This window comes from Fopius arisanus, unplaced genomic scaffold (genome assembly GCF_000806365.1).
Source record: "Fopius arisanus strain USDA-PBARC FA_bdor unplaced genomic scaffold, ASM80636v1 scaffold00005, whole genome shotgun sequence".
NCBI classification, from domain to species: Eukaryota; Metazoa; Arthropoda; class Insecta; order Hymenoptera; family Braconidae; genus Fopius; species Fopius arisanus.
The window spans coordinates 126,194-145,846 of NW_011887744.1; the positions used below are offsets into that span (position 1 = coordinate 126,194).

General features: G+C 38.8%; 5 protein-coding genes across 9 annotated transcripts; 4 read left to right on the forward strand and 1 right to left on the reverse strand.

Annotated features, from left to right (window-relative positions):
- Positions 1-923: 923 nt before the first annotated feature.
- On the reverse strand, positions 924-9,794 carry LOC105273257 (sulfatase-modifying factor 1). Of its 4 annotated transcripts, none has more exons than XM_011315578.1 (5): positions 9,679-9,794; positions 2,030-2,808; positions 1,544-1,715; positions 1,268-1,451; positions 924-1,202 (listed from the first exon to the last, which is right to left on the reverse strand). In XM_011315578.1, the coding sequence occupies exons 2-5, from the start codon at positions 2,583-2,585 to the stop codon at positions 1,044-1,046; spliced, it is 1,071 nt and encodes a 356-aa protein (XP_011313880.1). In that variant the 5' UTR covers positions 2,586-2,808; positions 9,679-9,794; the 3' UTR covers positions 924-1,043. The 4 variants fall into 4 exon arrangements, with proteins under 4 accessions (XP_011313880.1, XP_011313882.1, XP_011313881.1 ...); XM_011315580.1 differs by lacking the exon at positions 9,679-9,794 and adding an exon at positions 9,294-9,607; XM_011315579.1 differs by lacking the exon at positions 9,679-9,794 and adding an exon at positions 8,485-8,568.
- On the forward strand, positions 2,991-4,816 carry LOC105273532 (uncharacterized). The gene is made up of 4 exons (XM_011316028.1): positions 2,991-3,164; positions 3,219-3,473; positions 3,549-4,040; positions 4,256-4,816. Exons 1-4 carry the CDS (start codon positions 3,027-3,029, stop codon positions 4,814-4,816), a joined length of 1,446 nt encoding a protein of 481 aa, XP_011314330.1. The 5' UTR covers positions 2,991-3,026.
- On the forward strand, positions 8,709-13,596 carry LOC105273256 (histone acetyltransferase KAT6A). Of its 2 annotated transcripts, none has more exons than XM_011315575.1 (6): positions 8,709-8,800; positions 8,933-9,039; positions 10,081-12,102; positions 12,381-12,819; positions 12,954-13,055; positions 13,124-13,596. In XM_011315575.1, coding segments are annotated over exons 1-6 (3,012 nt in total). In that variant the 5' UTR covers positions 8,709-8,798; the 3' UTR covers positions 13,464-13,596. The 2 variants fall into 2 exon arrangements, with proteins under 2 accessions (XP_011313877.1, XP_011313879.1); XM_011315577.1 differs by having other exon boundaries at positions 12,393-12,819.
- Positions 13,597-14,659: 1,063 nt separating this feature from the next.
- Positions 14,660-16,156, forward strand: Dysb (Dysbindin). Its single transcript, XM_011315583.1, has 5 exons — positions 14,660-14,826; positions 14,910-15,199; positions 15,282-15,437; positions 15,530-15,670; positions 15,733-16,156. The coding sequence occupies exons 1-5, from the start codon at positions 14,771-14,773 to the stop codon at positions 15,819-15,821; spliced, it is 732 nt and encodes a 243-aa protein (XP_011313885.1). The 5' UTR covers positions 14,660-14,770; the 3' UTR covers positions 15,822-16,156.
- Positions 16,157-16,247: 91 nt separating this feature from the next.
- LOC105273258 (uncharacterized) lies at positions 16,248-19,627 on the forward strand. The gene is made up of 11 exons (XM_011315582.1): positions 16,248-16,684; positions 16,762-16,891; positions 16,980-17,197; positions 17,263-17,450; positions 17,711-17,870; positions 18,013-18,063; positions 18,135-18,312; positions 18,374-18,768; positions 18,851-19,122; positions 19,220-19,327; positions 19,400-19,627. Exons 1-11 carry the CDS (start codon positions 16,613-16,615, stop codon positions 19,488-19,490), a joined length of 1,863 nt encoding a protein of 620 aa, XP_011313884.1. The 5' UTR covers positions 16,248-16,612; the 3' UTR covers positions 19,491-19,627.
- The last annotated feature ends 26 nt before the right edge of the window (positions 19,628-19,653 follow it).

The following is a 19,653-nucleotide window of genomic DNA, read 5'->3' on the forward strand; positions in this document are numbered from 1 at the left end:
AAATTTTCACTGAAAGTGAAAAATTCGAAATTTTTGAAAAAGTATCAGGGTAACATGACCATCGAGAAAGTATTCACTGAAATTTTCACTGCAATTGAAAAATTCGAAATTTTTTAAAAAGTATCAGGGGAACATGAACATCGAGGAGCTATTCACTGAAATTTTCACTGAAAATGAAAAATTCGAAATTTTTAAAAAAGTATCAGGGTAACATGACCATCGAGAAAGTATTCACTGAAATTGAAAAATTCGAAATTTTTGAAAAAGTATCGGGGGAACATGACAATCGAGGAGCTATTCACTGAAATTTGAAAATTCGAAATTTTCGAAAAAGTATCAGGGGAACATGAAAATCGAGAAGCTATTCCGTTTTTAAACAATATTTCGATTGACTTACCATTTACAGAAGAAAAAATTGGAATTATTTTGAAAAAAAAAATGAATGATGGCGGAATTGAACTTGGGTTATCCGCGTGGTAGTCAAGCACGTTGCCAATTTGACAACGCGCTCATTATTTAAATATAGTATCATTAGGAGTATATCTTCAATATATCAAATAATTGTTTTCATTTGAAATTCCACAAGATGTGGCTTCCCCTTTCCGCTCGTTCTACAGTCGACTAAATTTCAGGTAAATAAATAAAAAACAAAAAGCATTCATGCCGCAGAAAATAAAATTCACCCCGTCGACTTGATGGACATCCCAGCATTGCGTGTGGCGCCCTCCCTCTCATTTGATTGATGATTCATGATTCTCATTTGTTTACACAGATGGCGCTGAACGTCCTTTTAATTGACAATAAATTAACAATGTTTGTATACAAACTCCACTGGGCTTATTCGATTTTTAATGATTTGATATTGTTCGAATTGGAGCACTTAAATAGAATAATGATCGAAAAAGGCACGAGCCGATTCAGAATTCGAGGATGTTACTACCAATTTTAATACCTGCAGCAGTAATAAACAAAATGAAACTTCTTATGCCTTATGAAATGATTTTTAAATTGTGATTGACATTGAAAAATTATTGAAAAAAGTGTTACAAAGAACTAGTAGCGCATCTGAAACCGAGATTGCCAGCGGAAGTGTCTGGAGTGTTTTGGCTCCTAGCAGCGCATCTGTACCTGAAGCAGTAGCTCTCATGGCAGAGGTAAGATCCTCCTTTCTTGACCTTGTCGCTGCCTGAGGAAGGTCCAACCTGTTGAAAATTCATTGTCACTCCCTTCCAATCATCATTTGCTGATGAAAATTATATCAACTCACAGGATTGTTTGATTGGTCTTTGGAGTGTCTCGTGTTCCACCAGTCCGATGTCCATTCCCAGACGTTTCCAGCCATGTTATGAAGCCCATAGCCATTGCTTGGGTATTCATTGATTGGAGCCGTTCCCTTATAGCCATCCTCAGCTGTATTGTTGTGTGGGAATTCCCCTTGCCAAATATTGATTCTGCAATAATAAGATTTCACAACCAGTGAATTTATGGACATTTATTTGTTGAGGGGACGAAAAATTCCTGCATATTAACCTGACAGCATTACCTATGCTTGTGATTCGGCATAAGTTTATTGCCCCAGGGGTAGAGCCGCTCATTAAGTCCACCCCTGCAGGCTACTTCCCATTCTGCTTCGGTCGGCAGCCTTTTACCTGCCCATTTGCAGAATGCTGATGCATCATTCCACGATACGTGAATTACTGGGTGATCCATTCTATCTAAAATTGAAATAGAAGCATTCAGTATTTCCTACCATGGGCCAATTCTCTTGAGCGACAATTCGATGAAGAATAATGCAATGCATATCATATATTTTTTTTTTTTCAAACAGAGAAAAGGTACAGCAAAATATCTTTAAACCAAAAAAGTAATATATTGTCTAATAGAATTTTCATGAAATTTCTTGTTGAATCCACTTGTATCGCCGTTGAATTGTTTTATATGCGACTGATATATTGCGTGATAGTCTAGCGAAATGAGCGAAAATTTAATTGATAAAATGGAATATGAAAAGATGTAAAGTATTTAACACCTTGAATAGTGGAATCGACTCCCTCGGGATGTCTCCAGTCGGCCTTAACAACCGGCAGCCACCAAGGAGCCTGAGCCACAGCCTCCGCAATCCCCTCCTTCACCCCTTCGCTCAGCAATCCTTCAAACACGAAGGAGTTTCCAAACTTTTCAGCTTCAGTCCTATATCCCGTCGCCTCAACGAAAATTTCAAAGTTCCTATTACTAACTTCATATTTGTCCATGTAGAAGTTATCCAGAACTACCCGCCTTTTCGGTCCCTCTCCATCGACCACAAGAATTGGGTTATCAGTTCCTATCGAATAAACTCCACCTTCAATCAGAATCATTTCATTGGGAAGAGCGTCAAGTACAGAGTCTCCCTTATATTTTTCATTCCTTTTGTCAACTGGTACACTTCCGGAATCAGGACAATTTTCATTATCAATAAAATTATTCCCATTTGCTTCCCTGTTTAATCTTCTTCCACACGTGCAGTCATCATTATCACCTCTGACGCGTAGAAAAATGCAGGAAAACATCACCATTAATTGTAACAACTTGTTTATCAACCTCATGGTTAACGCGCATTGAAAACTTCAGCCAAATATGAAAATTAGCGGCTACGCTCGAATGATTAGACAGAGTTATGGAGAAAAGTAGGGTGCTTATGTTGTGTTTGATCTGAGTTTCGATTGATCGGTTCCAAGACGGTCGCCACACTGTGCGCGAGCTCTTGATTAAGCTATTGACCCTGAGATCTGAGAGAAATCCTTACATTGCTAGATTTATCCGCAGCACCTGCAACATGAATGCAATTATCAATGAAATGACGGAGACATAATTCTTGACTGAGAGCGCATGCAATGAGTCTCCCGCTCGAATTCAAAGAAAAGAAAAAAAAGATAACGCGCCGTGCTGAACGTTCCAATGTTTCGAAATCAATTGACAACCGAGTCAACCATTCAATGTGACAGCTGTAAAGTAGTATCTTAACAGTGATTAAGCATGATGGTATAATGGTAGGAACGATAACGTCTTACGATGTGAATCTTTTCAACAGCACATATGATAATATTCGATTGACCGCTGATAAGATTTGGGAGTACAATCACGAGGACACTTATCGCAAGCTAAATCGCTCCCTGTGGATAAAGGTGAGCTTATCCGTATGATGGAACTCGGTAAATTGAAAATCTCCCAATCCTCAGATTTCCAAATTATCCCGAAATCAAAATAGAAGAAGACAGCTGGTATCAGACGTTATCCCGGAGTCACGATTATCGAAATATGGAAATTATCGTTACGATGATGAGAGAGAATGCCTGTACGTCAGAGATGTGGAGAGGTCAGTCAGTGAGGAAGCCAGCTCCAGCAGTTATGACCTATCAAAAGAACCCTGGTTGCACCCTGATGTCAAGGAGTACTTCACCCGGTTGAAGTCCAAAGCCTTGCCATCGTCAGAGGTATTATTATATTTCCTTAACCATCAATTTCTCTTGTTTTACTGGTAAAATCCAGAGTTTGAGAAACTGGTGTAGGCATTGTCAGACGATTCATCGAGTAATTCAGGGTGTATCGATGAGGAGTACAAGAAACACTGTCGTCTACCCTACACCATCAATAGTGTTGGTGAATTGCAACTCAAGCTTCGTATATCCAGTGATAAAGTAATCGACCTCTGGAGAAAACATAGCACAGAAGAATTGATCAGTTATGGGAATAATAGAGAGCAACGAACGGAACAGACCTACCATCCAAAGCAAAGGGGTATAGGAAGCCAAGTATTGTGCAATGTAGAGACTCACACAATCGTTATATCGAAAAATCGATATAGGGAGAGGGATTGCAAATGTAGTGCAAAAGCGTCTGTGCCCCCTGTGCCAATTCTAAGTGCTGAAGTACCAGAATTTTTCCCCAAGGGACCACGCCTGGAGGCGCAATATGAGTCTGTTCCACTCCAGTATTTTCCATCCATACCGGAGAGAATTTACAATCGAGCACCGTTGCCAAATGTCAGCGCAATATTCCAAGTAATTTATCATGCTTCAATCATTTTTCACAAACCTCACTAGGTTGCGTATGGGTCTTTTTAAATCATTGGAGTCGCTTCAATATTTATTCTTGGCTTCTTGCGTCATGATCCATGAATCTGCCTGCAATAATTGTTGCCGTATAAATAGACTTGTACATCTAGGCAATTTGTGCGCAAAAGACTCGGTATAATATGAAAATATCTGAATTTTAGAATCCTGCTATTCCATTACTGGCAACCCCTATTATGACGCCACTGATCAGATCACCACAATGGCTACCAAGGATAGCTCCACCTCTGCAAATTCAAGTGCCCATGTGCACACTGGCCCCGCAGACCTTCACCACCGTCCAATCAATCTGCCCTATCATTAATCGTCCAATTCAACTCCATGAGAAGATTATACAACCCAATCCATTGAATTCATCACCAATGCCAGTTTATCAGCGACCTTTAGAGTACTTTCCGGAGAGCAGGAGGAAGAGTCAGAGGGTTGATTTTAAGAATTTGATACTCCTGACAAAGAGTGGAATGAAGGCCAGACGCAATCAATCAAATCACTCCAACTCTTGTAATCCATCATTGGAGCCGGGTAGAAATAATTTGGCAACTGATAATCCCCTGCAGTTTGCCGACAGGCGGATTTATCCGAACCAACCGAAACACTTCATTACTTCAACTTCTGCGACACCAGATTTGCAAAATTCCGAGTGTCTGTTAGATGTCATAAATGTTTGCGAATCTAACTCCCTGGAGGTAGATAATGACGATTAAACATTAATGGGCCTCGGACGCTGTCATTGTGCAAAATATAACTCCGTTATCTTCTCTGATTATAATATTTGTCGCCGATATTTGCTCAAGAGTAGATGAGTAAAAACCGGTTCTGCGGGAATAAACGTGATGAATGCTTTAATTGAACGGGATGTAGATGCGAGAGGGGAAAAAAATGCCTGAATCTACATTTATACAGTGTTTCTCGTCTATGCGTGACGGCTACAGGGGGAAAAAAAATATATATGAAAGATAAACATAGAGTCACGACAAGCCTGGACTGATTTTGTTTGAATATGCGTGCAGAAAGGGCGAGGAAGTAGGGGGATTTCATATGACTCCAGGTCTCTCTGGCACATTGTGGCAACGTCGCGACAGATTGAGTTCAGGCAGTACGTACCGGTTGCTAGGCAACCGGCCCAAGTCTGGGGAGGTCAGCATACGAGCCACAGCCAAGTCTCGAGTATTATATATAGAGAAAACGAGGATGGCTGTGCGGTAGAGCGGTGGCATCGGTATACATATACAAAATCCCACAGCCAACAGCAGAGAAGGGGCACCGAGAATCGTGCTTGACTCGACTGAAATATATATTGCGCTGCCTGCTACATAGTAAAAATAGATGAAACTCGTGGGGGCTTATTCAGTACAGACTTTCCGCAATGGATTCTTCTCTTTTTTACTGAAAACCAAAATCAAGGACATTTTGCTTGACACTGTCGCTTCAATCACATCTATTCCGACAAATAGGTCAGTTAGTAATATCATAATCGTAATCATATCTTTTTCTACTGACACGTTATGAGAGTCCAGTAGTGTGGATAGTTTATCAAGTATTCTCTATTATTATTGAAAACAAGTTTGGAGTTCTTTTTTTTTATAGACTCCATCATTCTATCGCTGTTTAGTTCATTTGAAATTCATATTGCGCTGATATAACGATATGTTCTGCCATTATGCATTCATCCAGAGGATAAATGTCGGACGAACATGGCAATTGCATGGAGAATTTAAAAATAGTAGTTTTGAATGACTTAAGTGGGTGAAACTGAGTTGATTGATAATGATAGCTATTGAATTATGCGGCGGAACTGCGAGGGGTCAAATACTGCTTATTCAGGGCGTCAGGGAGTGGGTTTTTCCCCCCAGCTGCTACGTTGCCAAGTCGCATTGCACACTCAATGACGTCATCGTAAAACTGAAACCTAATGCGGCGAGCATTAATGGCGACCGCCCAACCGTTATGCCGGAGTTCATGGGGGAGTCATAAATTGCCTGTTCCCACTTTCAAGTCATAAAAAAACCTTCCAAGCATCAAATAAAATATACGATTGGTAGTGCTTGCCATCGATGAATTTCTGTCGATCAATTCTCATAGATGCTTTTACTATGAAAAGAAAAAAAAACATACACACATAAATGCGTCGTAATATTCTTTGCATTCATCATATGCAAAAAAAAAAAAGAACGTAATCGTAATTGGAAATAAATAGCATTATTCAATCCCAGCTGGATTAACAAAGTACCAAATAGATAAAGAAGTCATGAGCATTGTTTGGAACATATGCATATGAAATTTCATGATTCATTGGTAAAATAATGGATAACAGCTAGAACGAAAATATCCGTAAAACGAGTTGACAAAAAAATGAGTATACAGAGAAGAAAAAAAAAAGACACAGACAAGTAGGAATTAGAGTTGCGTGCCCCGGAAAGGAAGGAGAAGAAGAAGTTATTACTGTCAGGGAATAATACGTTGTAGAGGTATGATTTTTTTGTATGTCTGTTGTCAGAGATCCCTGTCAATGTTGAGTTACACCATCGCATAGTAATTCCTGGAAGTTTTGTCCAGAACTACTCCCCCACTCGAGAGTTCTAGCTTCTAAATTCTCCAACCTCAATTGTCCCTCTTCCCCCACGCGTCATCTGCACATCTACAACTTCCATGAAACGATTACCTGGCCCTGGAAGTGGTAGTTAGGGGAGTAATGGTGGAACAGAATACTTTGTCTGGATCGATACGTGAGATTGAAAGTTGGTAAATTCCAGCCCAAAGCCATTAAGCTGCTAGGAGCTATAGCTTTTCCACGTAGATATACAGCATAATTGTAGAGTGGAATTGATAAGTTGAAGCGCAGAGGGAGTTGGGGGGGGGGGATTGGGAAATGGATAAAAAAATAGAGAGCCCCACCCATAGAGTAGTGGTGTGGCTTTCCAGGCATTATACAGCTCCTACTTCCGCCAAGTAGTGGGGGAAAAAGAAAAAACTTTCCATTCGGGCTCATGAAGCCCATGACCCGAAGCTTTTACGATCAATATGACACCGGACCCTCTTCGCCATTCGGCTCTTTCCGGTGAATTCCGTCAAGCTCGAAAACTACTATATCCATTGTTATTCACCTCCCAACACAATAGCATGACCATTCCGCAGGGGAACAATATCCATAAAGGAAACCGACTTGGCTGTTATGACTCATCAAGTTCTGACAAGATGGCGCGTTAATTATGGTGATATTTGCGCAGTTGGTGCATTAAAATTCATGGTATTACAGGAATACTAATATGAAACGCCTAGATTTCATGCAGAAGAGACTGGAGAAAGCAGACAATTGTGAAAGTTGGGAGACTATAGAAATGCCCCTTGCTAATATATGTATACAATAACGGTGAAATTCTGTAGTTTGAGATTGGGTCAGTATTCCAATGCCTATAGTTCAAAATGGTTTTCCATGATGAATAAATGGTTAGATTTGTATGGCAATTGGACAGCTGTATTTTCCAAATGCCTATTTATGCTGACTGATAGGTAGAATTGAGTTCTTTGGTGGGGGGAGATGGTAGAGTACTTTTTCATGTTATTTGTTATGTGCGCATGTTCGGGGGGTGAGTGGTGAATTGCCATTGGCTCCCCACTCTCCTACCAATGGTTGCAGTGTGCTATGTTCTTGAGAATTAAATTGGCGCTATGTGCAGCGAACTCTCCATCTTTCTCATTAATTCTCCTACCTCCCCTGGCCGATGTTGCATTGTGTAGTTGTAGAGAAACAATTGCACGGCGAGGGGTTAAGGGTGGGAGAGGGACAAGGGAGATCTGGCAAGGGCCAAATACTAGAAGTAATGCATAGTATGTGAGCACATTTGAAGTAACTATAAACTAGTTTGGAGGCTAGTGAGGGCATTCTCAGAATCAAACAGCTGCGAGAGGAGAGATAGATATTTACTAATGGTAGAGTGGGGGGAAGTACATGGGGCAGTGGGGAGGAAGTGAAGCTCTCACTCTTGCACACTCAAGGCTACCCTGAATATACGGTTTTGGTTTTGCCTGGTGTTCGTTGGCGCACGCTACTAGCCGCGTCCTTAGAACATAACAGAACCTATCTCAAAGCGCCCAGAACCCCCCGGTGGTTCTGTAACACAATTCTACCGTCGTTTCAATCCAGCCGGATAAAGACAAAAAAAAAAAAGAGGAAAAACTTTATACATACGACACCCTCGTTATTTTTAATTCTACGCGCGCAAATTTTCACACCAACTCCGCCATATTGATAACTGTCATCCCCGCGTTTAATCAACTATTGAAATACCAATTCGGTACGATATATTCATCATTGTTTTACACTTAATGCTTTGGACAATTTATTTTTGAGTCATTTTTTATGCTTACATACCATGTGAATTACAATTATGCCAGTGATTTCATGTTGTCATCGTGTTTTTTTCACTATTCAGACTTTTATTCTCCTCATGATTCATCATCAATGAGTGTTTTTATGTGAACAAATGGAAAACCAATTTTTTTTCAAATATCGTCGGAACTGTTTATTTTTTCAACTGCCTATTGACAATTTGTACGGTTGGAATTTTATGCATCACAAAAATTGACAGGGATTCTGATTTTGGCAAGCAATTGTTACATTATCTTGCACCATAACAACACTAAATAAGGCCTGCAAGTAGTTTCCTCCAATACTGTTGACAATGAATGTAAGTATTCAACTCGCTAACAATTGTAGATAAGACTTATCAAATTGCAAAATTGAAGCAGTTAGTGAGACCGTTTGTCACCATCGACAGAAAAAAAAAGATAATCTTTTTCCTACGATTGTTACTTGACAGGTTGGAAATGAACAGTCAACTGGAGCACGATTTTGTTGATGGCTTCGGTTTCACGAGTAACAGTAAAATTCCAGAGGAAGATACTAATACTGGATTACAGATACTCGGTACGTCTTTAATTCAATAGCTATAGCTATCAACAACATTGAAAAACACAAATTAATGGACCCGAGGATACGTAGACTATGTGAAATACAGACCCGGACGTGTCAAACGAAAAATAACGAGAATACGAGAACAGTCACCATTAAAGAGAATTTTCAATTCCCATCACCTCCCACACCGTGATTTCTCCACTCTCAAAGGAAAAACTTGATAAATGTCACAAATACAATAGTTATGAATAAAGGGAAATTCTCACTTATAACCTCGTGTTCATATCGCGTATTTTCTCCTAATCTATGTGAAACGCGGTATCTCCTTAACGCATAACCTCAAAAAAAAAACCCGTCGAAAGCCAACCATTACCCCTCAGTCTTCTCTCCATCATTCTAATGGTGCACATTAAATGTCAGAAGCCAATCATTAACACGTGTCGCCAATTTTCGGCATAAGTAATTTGAACAGGAATAAGTTAATACAGTTTCATTAACAGGAGATATCTAGTATGGCGGGAATTTATTATCAATATTATCTGCATCACACTGTACTGGCAGTATTGGTCGTCTTTCTATCGATTCCAGAGTAATTCGTACGTGAGCGAAAATAATTAGAATTAAGTACTATTTTTATTGAATCAAACTCACCGATGATACACACGAACTCTGATTTTTGTCTTCCTATTGTGTATATGCATATATTATGTACTGTTAAATCAACAAGTTTTCGCGATAATCAAGTCATCGAGATTGTATGTCTTGTAAGAGACTTGATCGACTGGCGGTGCGACGAGCCATATTCAAGTTACAGAGTTGAATATTACCTAAAGTAGTTTCGGTAGATGAACCACAACTTGAGTTAACGAGTGCAACATCCAATTCTTTGTTATGTTTAGACTCATGCTAACCCGGTAATTGTTAGTTATCATACCCCATCAACTCACCGGGTTCTCAATATCTTGGAGTGTAGTGGAATAATTTTTTTATTTCTATGTATTGAATCTATGTGTTTTGGAATAATGGAGTTGAGTTTTTGTTTGATGATTTCAGATAAACAGATTGAGATAGCAAAAGCATTAGAATGTGTACCCGAGGAATTACCCCAGTGTGAAATTTGCGCCCAGAAATTTTTAAGCAAGAAAGAATTACGATCTCATATCACTATCCACCTTGGACAACCGAGAATCATCCTGAAGAGGTGTAATAGTCAGCACAAAAATAGGAAGAAGGAGAAGGATATCTATTCGCTGAATCAGGATAAGAAGGGATCACTCAAATTGACCCTGAAGAAGCAGAAGCACAGTGATTTCACGGTTATAAATAGGGATTTAGATTTTGAGGCAGAGATAACAGAGTCGGAGGTGGCTGACGCGGAGAGGAATGACCAGACGACTGAAGAAGAGATTGAAGAGGAATCAACCAGTGACCGGGATGAAAATGTGATGTTGAGGGATAGACATGAAGATAACGATGATGATAAGTCATCGGATAACAATGACAGGCCATCTGCTGAGGTTAATGAAGGCGACTCTGGAGTAGGTAGCGATATGGCTAATCCATCTGAGAAGGATGATCAGAATGTTGATGATCTAGCTGGAGAGCAGGAAGAGACTGACGAGCAGGAAAAAATTGAAGAGAGTGAGGATCCTGAAGAATCTGATGCTTTGGAAGCCACGTGCAGGGAGACCATCGAAAATTTAAAAAAGTTGGGCGAACAGTCGAGTTCCAGGTCCGTGAGGGACGAGATGTCACCAAGAGATCCGAATCTTGAACCCTCCAACTCTCCAGTGCTTGCAGACGACTCATCGCAAAACGAAACCCCCGAGACAAGTCAAGAGAAGGATGCATCGAATTTCACTTGGATATCCGACAAAGATGATGAAGACTTGACTAAGAATTCGGAACAATCGCTCGATCTGCCAGATCCTTCAGCTCCAGACAGTGCAACCTCCCTCCTTCAGAATTTCCTCCTTGAACACCATCGAAAAAATCAAGGCACCAACGAGGTGATAACCCTACCAGTGGAGACTGAATACGTTTCATTGGAGAGATTAGCTGAAACGGTGAACACGTGTAGAATATGTAACGAGAAATTTCGAGATATCACGCTGCTGGATGAACACAGAGCGAAAGCAGGTCATTATCAGTGCAATATTCCCGATTGTGTGAGTTCAGTATTCAAGACACGATCGGATTTAACAACTCACAAGGTGCAGGCCCACGGGGCTCCCTTATCCCCGAGTATAAGTCTAACTCACATCACAAGATCCTCCCCCCAATTGAGTGAGGGATCGCCTCGGATGAGTCAAAACTCTCCGCATTTGAGTAACCACTCACCCCACGGGCTCAGCATAGAGCCATCAACACAAATCACGAGAACATCTCCACACACCCATTCACCAACATTTGGAGCTGGGGGAACCACCCAAATGATTCCCCCAGTGAATTTCGATCAATTACCTGCACCCGTTCAACAATTGGCGCAGCAAGTTCAGCGTATGCCCCTTCCCCAGGCTCAGATGCCCTCTATGCCCCCAAACGTCAATACGATGATCCCAGGACCGAATTACTACATGCAACCGCCTGGGAGACCACCTCCACCACCCATGTACAGAACATCTGGAGGCCAAGGAATGCAGTACTCCCCTCACGTTGCTGCTTACCTCCAATCTCAGTATGGGCCCTATCAGTCCTATCAGAGTCCCCCAATGCATCCACAGATGCCACAACAAGTGCCACGAGTGAGGTATTCCCCGATGATGCCTGTACCGAGAGGTCCCAGATTAGCTCAGATTCCAGCTCCACCCAGGGTCAGGATCAAGAGACCTGGACCACCTCCACCACCTCAAACGCTTCCTCAGCAGAGGGGCGAACCTCTCAACAAACAGCGGAGGTTGGATGTTCTACTTCCCGATAGGAATGAGGATGCTGATTGTCATGTTATTGTTCAGCAGAAAAGAAACGATGGTTTGCCAGTTATTCAGAATGTTCAGGGGGCCAGCCAACCCACTCCGAGGAATGATTCTACAATTCATTTGACGGACTCTATTACTCTGAGTGTCCGCCAACCTGGTAAGATTTTTTCATTAATGTTCTTTCCTTTTTTCCTATTGTTGGTGCGAATTATAAAGCGAAATATCAATAATATATTTAATATAAATATAAATATTCAGGGTCTTCAACGTCTTCAAATCATCGGGGATTTCAGTGAAACAGAATTCATAAGCTATTTTCATTTTTCTTTTCTTTAATTTCGTCAAGGTCGTTGAATTTTCGTTTTCCATAAATTCGGTGTTGAAATTAGAAAAACCATCGGCAAACACAGGCTCTGTTTTTTTTCTAATAAAAAGGTTCAACTCCAGCTCAACCATCGAATTCACCAATAATCACTGCGAAAAAACCCGACGCCAAGGCAGTTGCCAATGTCTTAGCGGCTCGTGGTATCACGGTGACACCGGCAGCGAACAAAAACAAGGCAAACGATCAGCAAAAATTGGCGCAACAACAACAACAACAACCTCATCATTCCCCGACTCGGGCTGTAGCTCCACCAGCTCCTGTCAATGTTCTCAACCTAAATTCTGCCATTTCGATAATTCCCACGGCGAGAAAACAAACACAACAACCACAGCAAGAGCAAAGCGGACAGTTTGCTGTACCTCAGAATAAACAAACGAAACCTACGAATCAAGAAGTTGAGCGACCACCTAGACCTCCGACTGTCGATCTCACGCAGGATACACCGGCGTCAGAGGCTGCTAGAGTCATTCGAAGGGGGAGACCTCCCAGGTAAAACTACATTCGAAAAAAATTTTCTAAATGTCAATGATATGCCATATTAGTTCAAAGCATGAATAAATATATTTCAACTTATGTTTTTGAATCTCATGAAAATAATGAATGAATCAATTTCTATTTGACAGATCTAGTTTAACGTGTCAAATTTGTGATAAGACTTTCGCAAGCCAAGAAATATTGATGCAACATATGTCATCTCATCGAGGAACGAATAAATTACTGCACAAGTAAGTTCGTGTTGTATGTATATTTAATACTAATGTACATTTAATACTTATGGGAATATTGCTTTCAGATGTAATCTGTGCACAGCGCAATATCCAAATGCCCAGGCCCTAACAGTTCACAAACAAACGTACCACAAAGAGATGGAGCTACAGCCATCAAATGGTGGAACGGAATTGGCTATTCCCGTTGTAGATTTAAAATCCCCACAAGCATTGAATAGATTACAGAGTTTAGGTATTCATAGTTACATCCCATTATCGCAATTGAGTGCTCAAACCGGTGGTTATTTTGGTCTACCGATTATAACAATTGACGGACCAAGGAATCCGAATTCCTGTAACCTAGGTGCACTGGGTGCTACTTCGATATTAAGTCTGGGTCCCCTGAAACACCTGTCGAACAGGTAACTACAATTATTGATGAGAAACATTCATCAATGATATTTCGTTTTACTAGCTTTTTTTGGCATTGCCATGACTGTGTTATTAAATCAATCGTTTATCAGAGAAGATTTTAAATGCCAAACCCGTAAAAAAAAAAGAGATAACAATATATTGAATATTGGAGATGAAAGATATTTATGAATAGAAGAGGAAGGCGGAAAATAATACTAATATGTCAAGGTACAGTGCGATGCAGGTTTGTTCCATTGGTTATTTTAATTGTTTTCTTGGGATTTTTACGGCACGTAAAACGCGCATATAGAATTTTTCCAGCACATAAAATTCCAAGAATAAGTATTTGTTGATAGTGTTCCTCAGAGACAAAATTTTGCAAGTTTTTCAAACCATACAAGTTTCTTTGGGATAATGAATTTATTGTTGAGTTCACTGTTTTGAGTTAATTTTAAGCGATAATAGAGTTTGGCGCTTTAGGATTAACTACAGACTCATCATGAGACATAGAGTAGCAAAAAGTTTGTCCTCTACCTCTCAAATTGAAAGATGATAAATTTTCTGTGACTACTGACGACCAATTGACGCACGAATATTTACATAAAGTTACATATAGCTTTAAATACTGTGTGTCAAGTACTTAAATCTATGTAAACATGATTGTTCGATTAATCAGTGAGAATTACGAGAGAGTTGATGTTTTATCCCTTTTTAATGAGGAAAAATATAATAATTTATTTGTTTTTCTCGTCGTACATTGATAAGAAGTGGCATGAAAGATCTTATGGTGATAAAACCCGTTCAGAACTGATTTTATATATCATTGTTGTATATATTGTATAATAATAATTTTTAAGAATACTGAATAACTGAATAACGATGGTAGATATAGGGAGAAATAATTAAAAAGAGTACTATGATGTTACAGTCTCTGTCATCTACTTATTTTATAAAAAATATTAATTGTCAGTGTTCTTTTACATTTTATGCTAGATTGAAAACAATAGAATGGAAGATTGATATATACGTTTATAAAATTCATTTTGAAGAATAAAAGCATTGAATTCAGTATTTTATTATCTTCGTAATGAGTTGAAGAGTTATGAAGTAAAATATAATTTCGTACATAATAAATATGCGCTATTCTTATTTGACCTTAATCTCCATCCTCGTTTTATCCCGATCTGGCTGTATAATACCTCCCTCCATTCTCCAGCTGATTGCCTCTCAAACAAAAACTAACCTGCAACAACAAAATGTCACACGCTGCTGCACATCACAGACTGTATATTTAATTTTATTCAATCACAAATGCAAATATGTTTGGGACTTTGAGAAGTAAATTCCAAACTGTACAGGATGGCATATCTGCGAGGTAAATTTCTATCTCAATATGGGCTAGTGTTGTCAACAATCATCGGGAGTAGAAAGTAAAAAACAGAACGTCATTTGTTTTAGTCTGAGGGGATTCTCACTATCAGATAGTCCAAAAACTAAAAAATCTCTACACGTTGGGAAAGTGAATTATGGAGCTGGAGCAGATATTTTGCACCACTTCCAGCTACAGTGGAATGAGTTGCACGAACTTGCCGAAGAGAATGCAACGAAATCACGTGAGGTGGATATTTTGATCGGTGGAATTTACGAGAGGCTTGACAGACAGTGGAGTAGTATCAATATTTTGAATGGAACATTGGCAGCAATACCAAAAATTAATAACGACATCCAGAATTTGATGGATCAAATAGGTAATCGTCAATTCAATGATTCATCAGGCACGATTCATTCATATTAAATAACTTTTATTAATTTTAAAATTAATATATGCAGGTTCGTTGGAAGAGGCTTTTGAGGAAGTTGAAGCTGCACTCTACAGACTGGAAGATCTCAATGAGACTTTGGAGCTCCAGAATAGGCAACTCGACCATAGATTTCAGTTGGCTTTGTACAAGGAGAAAAAATTGGCAGAGTTAGATTCTGTCAGAGGTAAAACTGACAACATTGAAATTCCCAAAATCATCAATTATTCATTAAGAATATCGAATTAGTATAATGGATCATTTTTTGACGTTCCTCAGCTGAGCTAGCTCGAGACCATAAGGAGAGAGTTCTTCAACAGGAATTAAGGCAACAAAAAACGTTGAAAGAGAGACAAGAGACATTTGACAAGGTCTTCCAAGGAGAATTGGAGAATTACAAAGTCACCGGCTCTGTACCGAGTTAGTTTCTCATTGCTTTACGAAATAAGATAAATTTTGATGCATTATTTATTTTGTTTCAGAAATTGTATCCCCTCATAAAGGTCCAACACTGGAGGAAATTGTTTTGGAGAACGATTCAACTGATTTCGATGAATTTCTAGAGAGCTAAAGATATAAAAATTACTTAACATTTATCATTGTGATCATTGAGCTTATCTATTTTATGAAAAATTCCTTTTATAATAGATTGCGTAGAAGTTAAATGGCGACCGCCCTTTATTTGCTATTTTCCTGCACTTTATTTGTATAGATTCAATAACAATATAAAATTGCAAAATTTTCAAATTTAAGTTCCTATTATTTGAAGCCTGAAGATTCAGTCCTTTAGAAAAAAAAGCATGCACTGAATGCAAATCGGATGTAAATCGACATTTGTTCATATTTTAGAAAGATATAATATGCTGGAAAAAATGTTTCAATACAAAAGTTGTGAAGACTTCTTTATCGAAAGGGGTACTGTTTCTTAGTTCTCACGCCACCGCTGTGAGGTTCAGCCGTTTAACAGACACATTATACATACCTCAGATGTTCTAATCCTGATTAATCTCCTCAATTATCTCTGCTGTTTACCATCATTTATCATCGTGCTCTCAACAATCTGTTAAAAATGTCAAAAGATTACAAAAAAATGGTGTTTGGATTCTTTCAAAAGATTAAACATATATAAGATTTTGTCACAGTGAAAATTCATTTTGTTCAGTGAAAATTGGAGCAGATGACGTCTGTCTCCTCGATTCGGCGGTGTTTAGTGAGATAATCGTAGAAGTGGACACTTGTTGAAATGTACATGTGATGTTTGTGTGAGTGGTTTTGATACATTCTGCGCGTGAATATTTCGCCAATCAACTGCCATTTTCAACAATTGAAAAAACAACAAATTTTTATTGCTAAGAATGCAAGATGAGCTGGAAATATGTATTTATAACACTCCTGTACGTCTGTACAGTAGAATCCGGCTTTGACGATAATAATGTATGCACATTTCATTTGTTTTATTTATCGTACTTCTGTTTACGTATGTATCTTAATTCATTAGCATTGATTCATAGTGTTTTTACAAATATATCTGCAACGACGAAGGAGCAAAATATGAGAGGGAGATTGAAGAAAAAATCTCGCAATGCAATGTCACTAATATTCCTGAAAATGAACTAATTCTACTGAATGACGGAAAAATCAGTAAATAATTCATTCATTTTTATTTATTAATCTAACATGTCGGGGTAATTTATTAATTTCCATTTTTTTTTCATTGTTTATTCCTTAGGCACTTTAAAAACAGTACTGAATTTACCCAACGTTGAATGCAATTACGATATCGCTTTAGTTGTTAATTCAACAGTTAAGTCTCAAGAGGAGTGCGATCAACATGTGTTCAACGAGGATTCCACTTCTTATCGGGAAGTTTATACAAATTACCGGATTTGTGTGGTTGATGAACCATCTCAAATGGACAATCCGAGTAATGAAGAACCAACTTGCAAAGTAATGATTACGAAAGCTCTTTTTATACCGAATTATATATTTGAAACACATTAATTTCATTACAGGACGACAATATTGTTCTCAGCCATGAGCACATATTCACCGGCTGTTACGCCCTTCGTTTTTCCATTGATGATGAGTACAAATATGTTTATCGGGGAAGAAAATTTGTAGTGTCAAGCTATGAGTTGACCAGAGTGCAAGAACCAACTCACCAATGCACATATTTCACCAGAGAAAATATCAGCAATAGGTATAATATTTATTATACCCAATAGTCCTTATAATATTTTTGAGGGGCATGGATTTGTAGTTTGTGTTGCATTATGGAGAGCCAAATGTAGTAGAAAACTAATATTGGTAATGGCACCTCTCTCTCACCATGAATTATTATGAATTAATACAAAAAAGTACAATTAATTTTTAGGAGAATAAATTGTTGCCCTTGTTAGATTTCTTTTGAATGAGCTTTTATTCTTTGGAATGCGAAAGACAATTACACTATTCTTTCAGTAGTGATGGAGTAATATTCAGCCTGGATATTTCGTTGCACTCTGCCTCCCCAACATTGCATTTAGGATTGCGAACATTATCTCCCACCCATCAAAGTGAAAAAAATGCCTGTACCAACTACGCTAGAAATTACGATGGGGATGAATGGGCCATTAACATGGTAATCGATTTTTCGTTAATTATTTTCTTACATTCCTGATCGAATTTCCGATACAGGAGCAGCATGTGCATGATCTAATTAATCCAATAAATTTATCGTCAAATAATGTTTAATGCGTTGATGGTTGAAATATCGTTCACAGAACAGTTCAGCTCCTCGGACGTCGTTTACCAAGAACTGCAGTTTCATGACGGTAAATTCTGGAAATTATTTAAATTTGAATATATTTAAATTATTTTTATTTAATATTATTTCCTCCATCAGGTTCATGAGAATCTCACATCGAATGCATCGTACGCAGAAAGTATAGATTGTCGATTTTCCCTCAATATACCAACGGATATGATTTACTGCTTCAAACTTAAGGTGATCGATGAACGTTGCCATAAAGATTCTCTTTGGAACAGTCCGCGAAGATTCTATCCCTGCACATGGATGCTCGGTAATTTTGGTATCGGCATTCAACGCATTCAGATTAGTATAATTGGTCCCTCTTATTCCAGAATGCAACCGAGATCCAAAAGCCCATGAGACGTCTGAACACATCGGGGATGTTGATGGTCCTCGTAAAATAATTGTTGAGGGCAATTTATTCCTTCCTGTAGGGATTGCATTGGTTCTCTTTGTGTTTGTTATATCGGGAATTTTATTGGGCATACGTCGATGGCGATCGACCACTCGGCGAGTTTATCTCAATGCTAATATGCCGGACTTGAGGGTGACGAATCATAACGAGGCTGATGTCGCTGATACCGACGATGAGATGAGAAAGTCTACTAAAACTGGTGAGATTGATGAAACGAAGGGAATCGTTCTTTTGTACGCCAGAGGTTCGACTCCGTTTATGACGTTCATGACGGAATTCAGGGAAAGTTTGAAACTTTTTTGCAAGTGTAATGTGAGTAATCGTTAATAATTATGAATTATTAATCTAAAGATAAATGTGTACAGTACTGGTAATTATTTTTTATTCCATCAAGGTTTTCGATTGGTATGCCGCGTGTGAATGGAACGACGTAGCCAAAGTTGGGGCTTGTGATTGGGCTACGAATCTAATTCGGAATCAGCATCGCGCTGTATGGATCGACACACCTGGCGCTAGATCGCTGGCTTCAAATGGCTTTAGTGATAGCAAATGCGGTGCAGAAGCTATCAGCGATTTCCGGGATATGGCGTTCTTTGCGGTTCTAGATTATGCCAAGCGTACTATCATGAATACTAAACTGCAGTATAGTAAACATTTCATTGTGAGGTAGTATTAATTTTTATAATTATAAATTGGCATTGTTGAATGGTGAAAGTATGATTTTTCATATTGCTTTTATTTTTATGATTATTTTTCATTACAGACTCGAAGGATTTGATCATGAAAATTCGACTGTCGATCCGTTTTCTGATCTTTCTCCTCATGCTCGTTACCTCGTTCCTTATCACCTCAGTCAGCTCTGCTCACACTTGTTAGTTTGGTTTTATACAATAACCACTGGCTTGGTATCATTTTAAAAAATTCATTGGAAATTGATTTTCAGATCGTCGAGGAAATCAGACAGCAGCGGCGAGGCCCTGATGGCTACGGAGGCTCAATTAAGGGAACGCTTGAAGCAAATAAAAAATGAATAAGTTATGTCAATCGTTTTTAAGAAATTTTTTACAAGATTCCTTCATGTGAATTATAATTTTCGTCCTCAAGTAAATGACTGCAATGTGTTGTTTTTTAATCCACTTTCGAAATAAAAATCAAATGAAGAAATGTAAAACAAACGTTATTTTCTTTTATTACAAC